The 17,664-nt window shown below is 42.7% G+C and overlaps 1 protein-coding gene across 1 annotated transcript in view; it reads left to right on the forward strand.

Annotated features, from left to right (window-relative positions):
- The window catches only part of TDRD9 (tudor domain containing 9), a 395,653-nt gene that overhangs the window by 72,472 nt on the left and 305,517 nt on the right, over positions 1 to 17,664 (forward strand). Inside the window, exon 5 of the mRNA XM_089657266.1 lies at positions 6,538 to 6,660. Within this exon, the coding sequence (XP_089513392.1) occupies positions 6,538 to 6,660 (123 nt within the window). The remainder of the gene's footprint in view (positions 1 to 6,537; positions 6,661 to 17,664) is intronic.

Genomic DNA, 17,664 nt, shown 5'->3' on the forward strand with positions numbered 1-17,664 from the left:
CAGCTTAGATGGGCACTGTTATGTGGCATTAATGTGCACTGGTAGGCACTGAAATGTGGCACTGATGGACACTGGCAGGTAACACTGCTTGGACTACACAGATCTTCAGGGCACACTGATCATCCATGCCCTGATGATCAGTGTACATGTCCCCTCTGAGGGATGCCGATTACCGGTTCTCCTCTCATCTCGAGCTGTCAGCTTGACAGCTCGTGAGGAGAGAAATGCCGATAACTGGTATTTCCCTATTTTACATGTGATCAGCTGTGATTGGACACAGCTGATCACATGACTGAGCCGACGTCTTCGGCTCTTTCCGTTTATCGGTGATCCGCTGTGTTCGAGGGACACAGCGCACCGCTGATCTGCGCGCTTAGAATGGGAAGACGTCATATGACATCCTCCCAGACCGAGAGAACCGCCTTGCGCCCGTCGTACTATATTGTGGGCGGGAGGCGGTTAATCTGGAGCTGTCCTCACACTATTTCATTTTTCATTGCTAGATATCAATCAGTGTCTCCCAAGTTGGATGGCATTGAGTGTTACTCAGCCGATCTATTCTGAACCCATGCTCGTAGACTCTGCCTTCTGGAGCAGTGTTATGCAAGCTGGACTTTGAGTGTTTCTGATTTCACATTTTATGCAAGTGCATCTTTATCGTGGTTTATATGTGGCTATGCAGTATGCACTATGGTTGAAGGAACGGAGGAAGGACTCGGTATGTCATTGAACTGAAACAACTGCAGTGCTTTAAGTGAGACTCTGAAACCTCTGTTTTAAAATTAAAAATAGCATAATATTGTTTGCTGAATTCTGGCACCATTATGCTACACTGCATCTATTGCTGGTAGCAGTACGAATTTTTAATAAGTGTTTTATGCTGTACTAATTTCACTAAACTGCACTTGGATAAATCTGCATTATTTGAGCATTTCCTTTGTTCTTGGGACATTGATGACGTTGTCGTTGATAGTGCTAAGGACTGATTTTGGAATAATCAGCAGTATATTAGGATTATACCATACATAGACACATACTGACCCCTACTCTGTAGATTCCATTTCTCTGTTAAGCTTTCTGTCCATATTTGGTGAAGGTGATTGATTTTCATGCATATTATTATACAAGGTTTATATAGTGCCAACATATAGGACATTTTTTGATTGGTGACACTGGTGGAGGATTTTATTGTGTTTTATAGCACAGGAGTTTACCTTCAAACGCTGCAATGGTTGTATGTTTATATAGGAACTTTATAATTAGTCTTTCTTCAAACTGCTGTTTTTCTTGGATGAATTGAATTGTCTTAAATGTTCTGTTTTTTTTCCTCCACATATTAGCATTGATATAGATTTAATTACTGTCATTTAACGAGCAAGCAACATTTTGGGTTGAAAAATTGTAGGTTTGTGTGTATCAGATGATTGAATCATGTTAACTTTGGTTTGCTGGATGTTTTAACTTAGTGGGAGGTCTGCAAACACTCAACCTTTTTCAAGGTTAATTTACTAGACAAGTCACAGGTAGCAGGACACTGCAATGGATGAGATGCACCAATGCAAAAAAATAAAATAAATAAAATAATGGTCCATGTGTCCAGAGACACAGGAATTTAATTACGTTTACGTTCTACTGCCAACTACTGAAGCTTGGGGCACTGGCGATCAGTAAGCCAGCTCCTGTAAATCCCCCTCTTCTGCCCTTCATAGCTTGGTGTACCAAGGGTTGGCTAGTGCAGCAGGAGCTGGCCAACTTTCAGTACATTTGTACCGCTCTGTTGAACACGGTCTTTTGGACAGTATTTGAAAACCAACATCTTATTTTTGCTTGCAGCCAAAGTCTGCAAGTGCTGATCTGTGTCTTCTGGTGAGGGGGGGGGGAGAGTTCCCTTATCAGAATACAATTGCTCAACAGAGGAGGTCCCTGCATCACACATCTGTGTTTTTTTTTCCATTGAACCCGTTAGTGTGTATGAATGTGTATACCTAGCTTTAGTGTGTATGTCTGTTCCAGCTACGCCACGGGGCAGATGCAACAAGACTTAGGATAGTCCGGTCCCATGGGTGACCTCCACCCATACTTCCCTAGAACCTGAGTCCCCTTTAGTTGGGTCTTTTGCCAGTCTGCCGAATTTTCATCTGCTAAGGTTGAGGTGTCCCCAATGTCCACTCTGAACGACGTTTTTTTTCTGCCACGTTACTGGAAAAATTTGCCTGTAGATACTCTACATGTGCACTGGAACCATCCATGACAGAGTCCGTCTCTGCTACACCAGAACCATTGGGCTAAGTCTGAGGGTGTGATCTTTTTGATTTAGAATGAGTCTTTCCAGTTCTCTGCTGAAGAAGTTGATAATTGAGCCACCCACTGTTGACATTTACAAGGGGATGCCATAAACCTGATAAATGCGGTTTGTTCTACCCTGCATTTGGAGGATTAACCTACTGTTCTAGTCTTACGGTCTTTTAGAGCACCTTCAGCTTCTAAGACTTTGACATTAAATCCTCTTTTTAAGTTCTTCACCTGAGAAATGGAAATGTTCCGAAAGATCCTGGGACCCTACTGACTGTGTGTCAAAACTCTTGCCAGCCACACAAACAAGTGCACCACCAAACAGGGTTATATTCACCCTTTCGAGTCTTACTGCTAAATTTATTTTCTCAGATTCCAATTTTAATTGACTAGAGTAGCTGTCCTATTTTAGCGCTGATCCTATACTACCATACCATATTAGAATGTGTTGACTTTCCAAAAGTGGACCCCTCCTTAGCTAGGACAGGTTCTCGTATCATGGATTGATTAGAACAAATATCTGGAGTTTTTTGCTTTAGTTGTGATGGCTTGTACGAGCATCCAAACTTCTCTTGTGGGACTGATTGTCAGTTGAAAGCCATAGGACACTCTGGCTGCATGCTTTTGATGCAGATAATCTATCCATGGAGCATCTGACACTGTTGTCTACATTTGACTTTCTTTTCGGACCTTCCCTTGAAAGTGTCCTAAAGGTGCCACTGGTGGCCAGGGCAGACTGCTGCCTTAATGCAGGAGGTCTGTAGAATGGTCACAAAAGAAACTTCCGCATCCTCCACTGCAGTCTTTGCATGTAGATGCTAAAAATCTGCTTCTAACATACCCCATGGATTGTAGCCAGAGCTCTGCCTTGTCCTCGGGTAACCATTTTGAGTGTGGGACCAACCACTTGGAGTGATGGACCTATTTCATCCAGCTAGGTTAGTGGGCAGTGTGCCTCTCCAGCATTTGCATGCTCAGATCAGCCCCATTAGCTGTCAGGCTGTACCCCAAGGTGGTATGTCCCCTTGCTCAGCTGTCCCTCATTAGTTAGGACTGTTTCCAAGGGCATGTCTGCCTAGTCCTGCTTGTGTTACCTACTTCCTTGGACATCTTGTCCCTCACATGGTAGGAACATAACCTCAAGAATGGTACCTCTTTTAAGCTCCTGCCTCGCTGTGAGGACATTTTCAATCTCTGGGAACTGGTGAGCCACCCATAAGGCGGTTCCTCTTTGGGGGTTTCCCTAACGTACAAGGTCGAAAATAATTGACTTTTGTTTTTGCTCTAAGCATTGGCTTCCATTTTGGTCACATTGCTTGTCAGAGTCCTGTATGGTCCTGAAACATTGCATTTTTCCACTGTCATGTGATCTCTAAAGAGGAGTTTGGATGTTACTTGAGGATCCATGTTGTATTGGCAAAATATGTACGTTGATTTGTGATACCAGTTCCAACTGTTTGTTCTTGCAGCATCCATTTAGTTTTCAGGCTATTCCAAGAATGCGTGGAATTGGGAATATTGATTATCATTTGGGTGCCCTTTTCTGGAATCCCTATTGCTCAACTCTCAGGAGACACCCCTCTGAACAGTCTCTCTTATCAGTCCTTGTAGAACCCCTTAGTCTGTCTGTGCTGGACCGTACACCTTCATGCCTCACTTGGAGGGGTACTGTCAGCAGTTGGAATGCTCTGGAATTCTTTTTGCAAATGCCCTCTCTGGAGAACAGTGCAAGTCCCAGAGGTCTTAGTGGGACTTGATAGTTAGGAGTTGTGTCCTACATCTGCCGTAGTTTTGCAGCTTTCTTGAGTATGTATCATGGGGTTCTTTTGTTCGTTCTCCTAATTGGGTGACTACTCCAAGCAGAGAGGGATGCCCCCCTCACTCAATGGAGTTTGTGGCATGTGATTTGTTTTTCTTGGGTCTTGGCTAAGCATTTTTTTCCTAATCTTCATTTTGTGTTTTATCTTGTAGTTTTTTCTTCCTTATTTAATGTATACTAGTTTTTTTTTTTTTTTTTTTTTTTTCCAGTTCTCACTGGCAGGGGCCCATTGCGCCTTCTGTCTGCAGTTCTCTTGGTGGTGAGTTGCTTTCTCGTGCTCTCGAACATCAAGTTGATCCTCTGTTCTCTTTGTTGTGGCCGTTTTTCTGCATTGCAGTGTCCCCAATCTTGATTCAGGATGTGGTCCCTTCAGACATGCACTATATTGTCAGTTGAGACAACTCTCCAAATCATTGAATTCAGGTGTTCCAATCGCCTCCATGGCCACAGGTGTGTAAATCAAACACCCAGGCATGCAGACTGCTTCTACAAGCATTAGTGAAAGAATGGGTCACTCTCAAGAGCTCAGTGAATTCAAGTGTGGTACCGTGATAGGTTGCCATTTGTAGAATGCAGAGTAGCCTCTATGGTAGTTATCACATTTGTCAGATGTTTCTTCACTGGCTTCCTGTATAGAACCTTCCTTGTACTTCACAACAAGGTTATTGTAAACCCGAGAACATCCTTTCCTCCAAAGTTGGTGTTGCCATTCCACCTCAATGAGGACTTTGTACTGCCATCCTTATGCCCTGCTTCTCACCATCCAAAGGAATTCTTGACATTGTCTGGACATAGTCCATATTGCCAAAAGTATTGGGACACCCCCTCCAAGTCATTGGATTCAATCACCTCCATGGCCACAGGTGTATAAAATCAAGCACCTAGGCATGCAAACTGTGTCTACAAACATTTGTGAAAGAATGGGTTGCTGTTGGGAGCTCAGTGAATTCAAGCGTGATACCGTGATAGGTTGCCAAGTCCATCTGTGAAATTTCCTTGCTACTAAACATTCCATGGTCAACTGTTAGTGGTATTATAATAGTGGAAGGAACTGTGAACAGCAACTCAGCCACGAAGTGGTAGGCCATGAAAAATTACAGAGCGGGGTCAGCACATGCTAAAACACACAGTGCGGAGATGTCACCAACTGTTTGCAGAGGTTGCAACAAGTCCATCCGTGAAAATTCCCTTGCTACTAAATATTCCACAGTCAACTGTTAGTGATATTTAACAAAGTGGAAGCAACAGGGAACAGCAGCAGCTGTCTGCAGAGTCAATAGCTAAAGACCTCTAAACTTCGTGTGGCCTTCAGATTAGCACAACAGTGCATAGAGAGCTTCATGGAATGGGTTTTCTTGGCCGAGCAGCTTCCTCCAAGCCTTACATCACCAAGTGCAATGCAAACCGTTGGATGCAGTGGTGTAAAGCATGCCACCACTGGACTCTAGAGCCATGGAGAATTGTTCTTTGGAGTGACAAATCGCGCTTCTCTGGCAATCCGATGGATGTGTCTGGGCTTGACGATTGCCAGGAGAATGGTACTTGCCTGACTGCATTGTGCCATGCTGGAACCTGGTCTGGTCTAGGATTCTCCACCTCTGATGATATGGGCTTATTAAGAAGATGGCAATCAGAGGTCCCTCTCCAGGGTGATAAGTCTGGTCAAAAGAAACTTTTGACCAGGGGCCGCCGGACCTCCGCGATCCGGCAGCGTGACGTCTTTGGGTAGTGGGGCTCCTCCTTTATAAGGTCCGGCGGCACCTACAAATAGCTGACTGGTCAGTAACCTTGCCAGCACAGGCCACCTGCATTTGACTTTTCACATTCCTATGTGAACTTTCTGCATTTAATTTCATTTTTATTACATGACTCGGGTACCATCCGACTTGGCAGGATGGATTAAGTTTCTTTTGACCAGACCTATCACTCTGGAGAGGGACCTCTGATTGACATCTCCTTAATATGCCCATATCATCAGTGGTGGAGAATCCTAGACCAGACCAGGTTCCATTGATGGGAGTCCCCCAGGCTGACTTAAATTATACAATGCTCATTACGATTGTGCTTCTGGTGAGTTTGCAATCCCACTAATCTCTCGCACACCACTGGATGATTATTACTCTTCAGTTTATGGGTGATTTTGTATTTCCATTATTTATGTAAAGCACTTGCTGGAATCCCACTACCTGAGCAGTGTTCCCATGCCTTTTACTTGGACTCGCCATAACGGTCATTCTATCTGGACTCACATTTTCTCATAAGAGGATCTGTTATATAAATTTTTTTGGCCATTTATATAGTTTCTTATCATGCGCTGCACTATTCTTTTATTTGATTTTATCGAGAGGACATGTCGTTCCTTTTTTGGTGCATTTGCTGCTTTTCATGTTAGCATTCGCTGATTCCAATTGTTTTTATGTTTTTAGGTAGGCTTGGAGAAGCAGGCCACGTCTGACACACGTTTGATCTTTGTGACGACTGGTGTTCTTCTGCAGAAAATAGTTGGTGCAAAGAGCCTGACTGAATTTACTCACATTTTCATTGATGAGGTAAGTTTTGTTTGTATCTAGAGATAACTGTACATTAGTGCTGGTGTTGCCATACACCTTTACCTAACGTAGAATCGGACTGTTAGAATGCAAAGATAGTGTTCCTGATTTTGTAGGTCTTGTTATTTCACAAATTTTAACCCCTTAATGCTGGCGCCACCTGGCCTTTTGAAGGGTTTCAGAAGCTGGGAGGCGGGGCAGGGTTTTAGGGTCATGTGACCACCATGATTCGCTGTCATGGCGGTCACATGATTGGGAAAGGTCCTGATCGAAATCGTTTATTGGGACCTTTCTGTGAGTACCGGACATGTGTGCTGGGAAACGCACAGGGCGCACACTCTCAGCACATATGTTTTTCTTAATTGCACGCAAATGTGCGGCCGGCACGAAGAGGTTAATCAATCGGTTTCCTGCTGACATCTGAATTCATCACTCCAGGGAACACATCTCCACTGCTCTAAAGTCCAGTGGCGGCGTGTTTTACACCACTGCATCTGACGCTTTGCATTGTACTTGGTGATGTAAGGCTTGGAGGCAGCTGCTCGGCCATGGAAACCCATTCCATGAAGCTCTCTACATACTCTTGTGCTAATCTGAAGGCCACACGAAGTTTGGAGGTCTTTATCTATTGACTCTGCAGACAGCTGCTGCTGTTCCCTGTTGCTTCCACTTTGTTAAATATCACTAACAGTTGACTGTGGAATATTTAGTAGCAAGGGAATTTTTACGGACGGACTTGTTGCATAGGTGGCAACCTACCACGGTACCATGCTTGAATTTACTAAGTTCCTGAGAGCAACCCATTCTTTCATACACACACTCGCTCATGGTCAAATATATTGGTAGCACACCCCTTGGAAATAACTAAAATCAATTGCTTCCTGTAACCATCAATGAGTTCCTTACACCTCTCTACTGGAATTTTGGACTAATGTTCTTATGCTAACTGGTCCAGGTCTCTCATATTGGAAGGGTTCCTTTTCCCATCTGCTATTTTGAGATGTCTCCACAGGTGCTCTATTGGATTTAGATCTGGGCTCCTTACTGGCCAGTTTAGTACTCTCCAACCCAACGCTTTCTTAACCGCTTAAGGACCGCCGTATAGCAGATATACAGCTACAGGGTGGCATCTGTGTGCAAAATCACATCTATATATATGTATATGGGTATATCTACATATATATGTGTATGTATGTGTGATTTTGCATTTCTGGGTGGGAGGTGCGCGCTGCCATTCGCAGCCGCTGATATCAATCACCGAGTCCTTGCCGGTAATTACCCGCCAGTGCCTGGTGATTACCGACAATCACTGACAGGGAGGAAGATTGTTTTGTCAGCTCGAGCACACTGCTCGGGATGGCTGTGCACAGCACAGTGATCGATGATTGAAGCCGCGATTTTTCGCAACAGTGCCACAATATTTCTGCTATAGGGCGGTCGGGAAGCCGTTAACTGCCTCATTTCTTTTTATGAAAACATTAGAATGATGGGCTTTACCAAAACGCTGTGATTTTGTTTTATCTGTCCACAGCACATCTTCCCAAAAAGATTTTGGCTTCCTCGGTTAAGTTTTGCCAAATGTTTGTGTCAGCAATGGGGTCCTCCTGAGTCTCCTACAATAGCGTCCCTTTTTATTCAGATGGGGACATACAGTTCAAGCTTACACAGTTGTACCCTATGCCTGAAGGTCAGCTTCAATTTGTCTAGAAGTTGGAGGAGGTTCTTTAGCCACCATTCAAATAATCCTTTGTTGCAATTTTTGATAAGTTTTTTATTTTTTTTTGGTTCACATCCAGGGAGATTAGCTCTACAGTGGCATGGGCTGAAAACTTCTTGACAATGTTGCGCACAGTGGACACAGGAACATTAATATCTCTGGAGATGGACTGTTTAACCTTGAGATTTTCCATGCTTTTCCACAATGTTTGTTCTCAATTTCTCAGTTCTTTTCTTCTTTCTTCTCTCCATGCTCCATGTGGCACATAGACAGAGTGGTCCAAAATTCTAGCAGAGAGGTGTAAGGAACTCCTTGATGGTTACACGTATCAATTGATTTCACTTAATTTTTCCAAGGGGTGTGTTACCAAATATTAAATTGAGGGTGCCAATAATTTTTGTCCAGTCCATATTTGGAGCTTTGCATGGAATGTGTTTGTTTTTTTGTTTTTCCCCTTTTTTGTGTTATACCTATACAAACAAAAGAAATAAACATGAAAATGCCTAAACTAATTGCAAGTTTTCTGGGTGAAGTTGTGCATTATCTGACAAATGCAGGGGTGCTAATATTTTTAACCAAAACTATACTAGGGACATTTTTAGACAGGAGGCAATTAACCTACCAGCATGTCTTTGGAGTGTGGAAAGAAATCTGAGTATCCAGAAGAAACCCATGCAGACACAGGGACAACATGCAAACTCTGCAGGTAGCGCATGGTTGGGATTCAAGTCAATTACTCTAATGCCCATTTTGTGCAAAGAAAACTGCTGCTTCGTCGGCTGAAAACAATCACAGGTGTGCAGAACGAACTACACTCCCATGATCTATAGGAAAAGTATAGCCAAAAAAGCTTTGGCTATACTTCTCTTAAAAAATTGAGAACATTTGCCCATAGTGCTATTACAGGTTAGCAAAAGGGAAAATGTTTTAATTTTAAGGGCATTAAAACTAACTTTTAGGTAAATCAAGCTGTGTTTTGGTGGTACTAATTGTTAGCTGTGAAGTCTACCTTTCCAAAAAACACTTAAGGGACCTCCGACTCCCCTCCTCCCCCCTCCATATAAAGACTTTTGTTTGTGAGATGCAAGATTTTGCGATTCCATAGGTCTCCAAGTCATTGTTTATACAGTCCTGCAAATGGTTCGGTAACCGACCTTTTATTTACAGAGTTACTAGGAGGAGCAATGAAAAGTGTACTTTTTCCTGAAATGCTATTTTTTTTTTTCCTGACACTTGCTAGTGGTAACAGCTGTTGTAAGAGATCGAAGTTTAGAAGTATCACTGGGGTTATTAAAAAGTTTTCCCGTGAAAACCTATATTCAGAAATTAAAACTTTTTTTCACTGACAAATATATTCTCTTTTTATAGCATTCAAATAAAGCTCATATTATGATTGCACATATGTTTTATGATGAGTGGTAGCATAAGCGGGAGATTATTTACTACCAAAGAAGATAATCTAGGGAAGAGGGGTTTTATTATTAAAATGACAGATCCATGGATTGCATGAAAAATTGTTAGATAAAGCAACTAAAGGCAGGACAGATGGCATGATATTGAAGTAGGTGTACATGGTAACAAGGGGTTGGTCACAAAACAAGACTGTTGCAATCCAAGATGGAAAAGTGCATGTAGAAATATATATATATTTTTTGTGGTGTGTATGTAAATGCTTTTTTAAAAAGCTGATGTTGGCATGGACAATTCAGAATAAAGGTATTAGGAGTCACCTTCTGGTTCCTGATATTTTATTTCCTGATATTTTATTCTTGGCTTATGTTGCTTGTGGGCATCATTAGGTAGAGTTGCAAGAAAAAGTATGTGAACACTTTGGGATTACGTGGAGTTTTGCATGAATTGGGCATAAAATGTGCTCTGAACGTCATCTAAGTCACAACAATAGAAGAACAGTCTGCTGAACATAATACTACACAAACATTAGATGTTGTTATGGTTTAATTGCACATAACATGTAAACATTCACAGTGCAGGGAGGAAAAAGTATGTGAACCTTTGGACTTAACTGGTTGACCCTCCTTTGGCAGCAATAACCTCAACCAAACGTTTCCGGTAGTTGCAGATCAGACCTGCACAACGATCTGGAGTAATTTTGGACCACTCCTCTTCACAAAACTGTTTCAGTGTAGCAATATTCTTGGGATGTCTGGTGTGAATCGCTCTCTTAAGGCCATGCCACAGCATTTCAATCGGGTCGAGGTCAGGACTCTGACTGGGCCACTCCAGAAGGCGTATTCTGTGTTGTTGCAGCCATTGTTTTGTTGAATTACTTGTATGCTTTGGGTCATTGTCCTGTTGCATCACCCATCCTCTGCGGAGCTTCAGTTGGCGGACAGATGGTCGTACGTTTTCCTGCAAAAGGTCTTGATAAACTCTGGAATTCATTTTCACATCAATGACAACAATCTGTCCAGGCCCTGAGGCAGCAAAGTAGCCCCAAACCATGATGCTCCCTCCGCCATGTTTTACAGTGGGGATGAAGTTTTGATGTTGGTGTGCTGTGCCTTTTTTTTCTCCACACAGTGTTGTGTGTTCTTCCCAAACAACTCAATCTTGGTTTCATCTGTCCACAGTATATTTTGCCAGTAGCGCTGTGGAACGTCCAGGTGCTCTTTTGCAAACTTCAAACGTGCTGCAACATTCTTTTTGGACAGCAATGGCTTCCTCCGTGGTGTCCTCCCATGTACTCCATTCTTGTTTTAATGTTTTCCTTATTGTAGATTTGTCAACAAAAATGTTAGCATGTGCCAGAGATTTCTGTAGGTCTTTAGCCGACACTCTGGGATTCTTCTTTACCTCATGCAGCATTCTGCGCTGTGCTCTTGCAGTCATTTTTACAGGACGACCACGCCTAGGGAGAGTAGCGACAGTGCTAAACTTTCTCCATTTGTAGACAGTCTGTCTTACCGTGGACACATGAACATCAAGGCTTTTGGAGATACTTTTGTAACCCTTTCCAGCTTCATGCAAGTCAACAATTCTTGATCGTAGGTCTTCTGAGAGCTCTTTTTTGCGAGGCACGGTTCACATCAGACAGTGCTTCTTGAAACCAGTAAACCCAAAACAGGTGTGTGTTTTTCAAGGGCAGGACAGCGGTCAGCAACACATCCAATATCATCACACTGATTGGAGTCAATGTTGGCTCACTCCTGGCTCCAATTAGCTCTGGGAGAAGTCATTAAGCTAGGGCCTCCCATACTTTTTCCTCCCTGCACTGTGAATGTTTACATGTTATGTGCAATTAAACCATGGCAACATCTAATGTTTGTGTAGTATTATGTTCAGCAGACTGTGAACTTCTATTGTTGTGACTTTGATGACGTTCAGAGCACATTTTATGCCCAATTCATGCAAAACTCCACGTAATCCCAAGGGGTTCACATACTTTTTCTTGCAACTGTATACTAAACAAAATTAATAAAATCTTTTGCATTAAAGAGCTAAAAAATTTAAAATACAAGATCAATTAACCTATTTATATTAGGGCCAGTTCATACCAGGTGTTGTAGGACTGCGTTGGGCAGCTATTCCAGCACAGTCCCACTGTAAGAGAAGGAGTTCATTATCTGCTACTTGACCAGTTAACACCACCATGTTGTGGTTTTGTGTGCTTGAAAAAGTACAGCATGCAGTACATGGTTTTGTGTGTTTTTTTTTTTTTCCTTTGTGAAGTGTGAGCCAATCCACCACCCCACACTGTACTACAGCCAGTAGAACCTAATTAAATGTCTTTAGGCCATTTCATTAAACTTTGATTAAAAATGGTGCAGTGCTCTGCAGTCGTTGCTTAGACACCACTAAAATCCTACAGCACACCAGAGACTGCGTCTTGGTATAGATGCTGGTGTGAACAATCTCTATATTGTACAGTACAGGACACAGGCAACTTATTCATACACAGTTGGGGGTGTTTACTAAAGCTGAAGAGTTCAAAGTCTGGTGCATGTCTTCATAGAAACCAATCGGCTTGTAGGTTTTATTTTCAGACTTTATTTGAACAAGCCGAAGTTAGAAGCTGATTGTCTACCATGTACAGCTGCCCCAGATTCTGAGTGCTCTATTATGTCCCCCAATGGGTTATAGACTTTTACCTTTAGGTGATTGGACATTGGCAAGCTTTTGAGGACATGTGCCCCTGGGTCTCACCTTCCCTTTGTAACCCTCACCCCTTCCGTGAGTCTTCATTATTTTGCTAGAATCTGTAAGTGATACATCTTTACTCCTGCTTACAGAAACCAGCTTCACTAGTTTAATATTTTTCACTTATTTTATCTTAAAGTGGTTGTAAAGACTAAAGGTTTTTACCTTCATGCATTCTATGCATGTCTGTTTTAAAAAGAAAAAAAAGAAAAGAAAAACATGTGCCTTTAGTGTTACTGTAAGATTAGTCAATCAACCCACACTGTCTAGTGCCGACACAGAAGCAGTGTTTTTGTATCGGTCCAACCTCAGTAAAAACTTGGGAGCTTAGCCTGGATCCCACACTGTAAAGACTGCGTTTAATGTTTCTGGCATTCTTCATGTGGTGCTCATCTTGGCATTTGGTGCAGTGCGTTGTTAGCAGGGTGCTATATAGGTTCAAGGCTGTGGTCTGTCGCAATGGATCACAGTCCCTGAAAACTCCTTTGGAGGTATGTCAACTGTGATGGGTGAAGCCTGAAAATTAATTTCAGTCCAGTGTTTTGGACATGTAAGACAGGGTTACCCTGTATCTCTGACCATTTGTGTATAACGGGACTATGTTTGAAATGTATTCAGTTCAGTGTTAACCTTTCCAATTTGGTGCTAAAATGCAACCTCTCAGCAGTCTCAGGTGGATGACCAGGGCTTGCATCACACCACTGCCACTTCTGCCTAGATTCATTATAAGATACTCACATGTTCCTCCTGCTATTTTTACCATGAGGGTTCATTGCTGGACGGTCTACATTTGGGTTATCATGTACTCCTTCTGGACACGCTTTATCTCCCACACTCTGAGTACCTCAAAGGGGAATACCCTCACTTGTAGCACTGCTGGAGACCAGGTGAAAGGAGCCAACTTTAAACAGGTGAACCTTCACCATGCTAAAGGACTGCATAACACTCCTCCTTTGAGTGACGATGAGCTCCTTGCACCAGCGCAGAACCTGGTTTTAACAACTGTCTCTGCATCCAGTTCTAGCTCTATTATGGCACTCAACAAATGGCCTTCTTGACAAAAGCAGAATTTTCTGCATCTAAGCACTGATGTCACACTGCTGTATCAATTTTCCCAACAGCGGCTCCTAATGTAAGTTCTCTTGGCGTTTTTGTACAGTTTCAGGTGCTTTTCAATTGTACTTGTTTCTTGTTTAAAAGTAGATTACTACATGGGCCTTTATTTTCCTGCTCCATCTGTGAGCTTTTACAGGTTTGCTTACTCTTCTGAGGAGAAAGAGGAGAAATTGTTATATCTGTCAGAGGTTGTGACTTTGATGGCAGGAAGGGAGTGAACTACTCTGAGCAATCAGGCTGTTGCTGCTCATTTTGCAGCCATTATTTCTGGTGGGAGTGAAATTCATTATGGGGTGATGTGTTGCCATACATTGGAAGATCAGCTCTTAAAGTGATACCAAAGTGTCATTTTTATTTTTTGTAATATGTCATACTTACCACCCCTGTGCAGTAGTTTTGCACAGAGCAGCCTGGATCCTCCTCTCCTTTGGTCCCCCTCCGGCACTTCTGGCTCTTCCCTTTTGTCGGTTGCCCCCACAGCAAGCAGCTTGTTATGGGGGCACCCAAGCAGGCGCACTCCTGAGCCGCAGCTCCTCGTGTCCATTAACACACAGAGCCATGGCTCGGCCCCTCCCTCTCCTGGTTTGCTCACTAGTTGTGATTGACAGACGCTGCTGCCGCATCCAATCAGGAATGAGAGTCCCCAGAGAACAGAGGCTCTCATGGACATCGCTGGATGAAGAGGGGGGACTCAGGTAAGTGATGGGTGTGAGCCTTTATAACAACTTAAATTGGATATGGTGGTAGATATCACAGTATGTCCTTGATTTTCTGCACTTGGATGAACTTGTTACAGTCACCTTTTTTTCAGTTTTAGTTCACCTTTTGCATTTTTTATTATGATTTGTACACTATGATTATGTATGTTTTCATGGATGGATATTTATTTCTTTATATGTTCATGGTTTATATTGATTCATATGTAAAATATTTAAATGCTGTAGGCATGGCAAACATGAGATATAAAAGAGAATGGCATGATTCCGCCATCTTTGTCCACAACTCAAATGTCCCGCCACTTCTCCCATTTCTGAAACCGTGTCAGACCGAGTTAGAGGAGAATAACGATGTCTTAACAGCAATGGAGGAATCTACAGAAGATTTCTCTCTCATGTTGCCACTATATTGAAGAGGGAGCTTCAAGCAACATGCTTACTAACATTAAAACACTCACTTATCTGTCTTCAAAAGTCTTGGCATAGTTAATTCTAATTCTCTTCTGTCTTGCTATGGCCCTTGCACACTAAGATCTAAAAACACTTTCAAAACACTCCCTGTTCATGAACATAAAATGTAGTCGCATGATTAAACAGACTTTCGCTCCCCACAAAAGCTTTGCAAAACTCTATCAAATGGAAAAAGTTTTAAAAAAAAAAGTGGACTATTGCTGTGGTAGATCTTGCGGTCTCTGTCATAAAAAAAACACCCCAATGTAACTATTGAAGACGTTCTTTCCTCCTTTTCAAAGATTCTGCTGACAAAATATTGGAGAGACACTTGAAAGTTCTTAAAAGCTCCTTTAAACTAGCAGGACCAACCTTGCAAACAGGTCTGGATGCTATTTTTGCTATTCCACAAAAGGGAAGAGACAGAAGTGCCGGAGGGGGACCAAAGGGAGAGGAGGATCCAGGCTCTCTCTGTGGTCCAAAGTGGTCCGCTGTGGGGGTCACCCACTGTGGGAACCTATTGGCTCCTGTCTGCACCGAGTTGGCACCTTTCCTCCTCTCTGTCGGTGTCTCCCAGGACTCCTCCATGGCAGATCACCTTAACTCTCCCAGGGTCCACTTCTCCGTCTCTCGCCTCTGCTCCACCTGAAGATTGAGAGCTCCTCTCCCTCTAGAACCAACTCTGAGCTCACCACTGACTCAGGGTTCACACCAGGCGCTGGGTACACTCTGCATGAGTTAGGGTGGTAGGTCCACATTAGCGCAGGTACTCTTTCATCTTGAAACTGGCGTGCTCCAGGAGCTTCTGTTACATGCGCCGCAATGGCACCATGCTCATGCTCTGCCACCCTGCAATGGCTGGGCCTCTCTACTGAAAATTTTGAATTACCTTTTGCATATTGCTATTCATCCTTAAATATTTCTAGCACATTTTTTCATAAAAATAGCAATATTTGATTGAAATATCAAAGTAATCCTTTTCTGGCTAGTCCCTTCTTTACAAAAGGTTTGCACTTGCTTATTGTATACATTCATGGATGTAAAGTTGCTAATATGGGGTAAAAATCCCTTTCCTTTTTTTTAAGGTTTGTAGGGCATTGAGGGGTGTCTCTCAATATTGTCTTCCCTTCTCGTTTGCTCTTGGTCCTATCATATTTTTTCTGTGTTGCTTTTAGGTCTGAGTGAAAACAGAACAGCCTCTATGGACCAGGTAGTCCCCAGCATGACCCATCAGTCCCTTCAGAGGTACATGTCGTGGTTCTTTTTGGGGGACCCTCTTCAGTCTGCATCCTACTGGCAATCCAGGGGAGCATATAGCCCTCTATAATTTCTGCCTGCCGCATAGGAAATGAGCATAACCTAGACAGGCTAACCTCTCCATTCTTTTGTACATTAAAGTGGTTCTAAAGCCTCATCATTTTTACATTTTACTGCATCCCCTAAAATGTTTAGGCATCACTATCGCCCCCTCAACCACCTTATACTTACTGGAGTACTCACTCGATTTAGAGCTGTGCCTATCTGCAGTGTCTTTATTTTTTTTCTCTCCACTCTCACAGGACAGACTGAAAGCATTGGCTTCCACTGCTTTCAGTATAATTCTGTGTAAGGGATGGGGCTGAGCCACACTCAATGTCTATGAATGCAGGTAGAGCAGCTCAGGATCAAGTCAGCACGAGTGTGCTTTTAGCAAGTGGCTTGCTATGGGAACTGTTGGGGAAGAGGAGAAGCCAGGCGCGCCAGTGGGTGACCTGAGAAAAGGAGGTTCGGGCCCACTCAGTGCAATTTCATTCATTTTTTTTCCCTGTTAAAAAAAAATGTAACTTTAATGGTTCAGGAAGCCACATTTCTTTTTATTTAGGCTTCCAACAGTAGTATTCCATTGTTTGATCTCCCATTTTTTTCTAGAGGCAACAGCGCTGCAACACCAACTTGACATAATGCAGAGTGCAGTTTTAGAGTCCCAAAACTACTGTATGCTTTATAGGAATTGCAGTGATATTGGCATAACCTTTGCCCATCACTTAATTTAGAATTTGAGTGGATTTTTTTTGCTCATACTTTCTTCTAATGGCATCTTCTGTTATGCTGTAGGTGATTTCTACTTCATTTCTGATTTGGGGTGTGGTTTTTCATGCTGTTCTCAGTTGCAGACAGTTTCCAGTGTCTCTTCATGTGGTTGATAGTTTCTGTGCCTCCTCCTACACCACGTTGGACTGTACATGAGAACATTTTTTTGGGGGTTTTGTTTTGGTCGTAAAATGTATTTTCTCATATTCTTTGATGGACAAAGTCCCTCCTCCCCCTTTTTTTTTGTCTGTTTGCGCTTTCCCTTACACTGTTTCCACAAAACTAAGGCATGCTGAGTAGAAGATGGCATTAAAGGGCTGGCTCAGTTTTTCTGTGTCGCTCTGTGTTGGGGTAAAAAAAAAATTAATTTCTCAAATGTAAAGGTTAAAGGGCTGTGGAATGGAGGACACAGATAACAATAAGGCTGCACAGATAAAAATAGCAGCTGCCTGTTAACTGCTGGAAGTGTTTTTATTTATTTATTTATTTTTTTAAATGGAATTTTATATTTTAGAGCCAAAATAAGTAATTGGAGAGAATATTGGAAGTCTTGCCAAACATCTCCAGTTTCTTCTGTTCCCCAGGGGACAATGCGCATGTAGCCATTTTGTCTTGTTTTAATAGGTGGTGTGAATACTGAGCTAGCTTGGTTGGCATGAGACCCCTTTCCTTCCACTGCTGTTCAACCATGCAGCTCAATAGAAGACAGAATAGCAAGCAAGTTGTGACAGCACTCGTCTCCAGTACCAAATGCTGAACACCGTTTGGCAGCTGTGT

The sequence above is a fragment of the Staurois parvus genome, unplaced genomic scaffold (assembly GCF_062004578.1).
Source record: "Staurois parvus isolate SC_StPar_1 unplaced genomic scaffold, SC_StPar_1.0 ptg000978l, whole genome shotgun sequence".
Lineage (NCBI taxonomy): Eukaryota > Metazoa > Chordata > Amphibia > Anura > Ranidae > Staurois > Staurois parvus.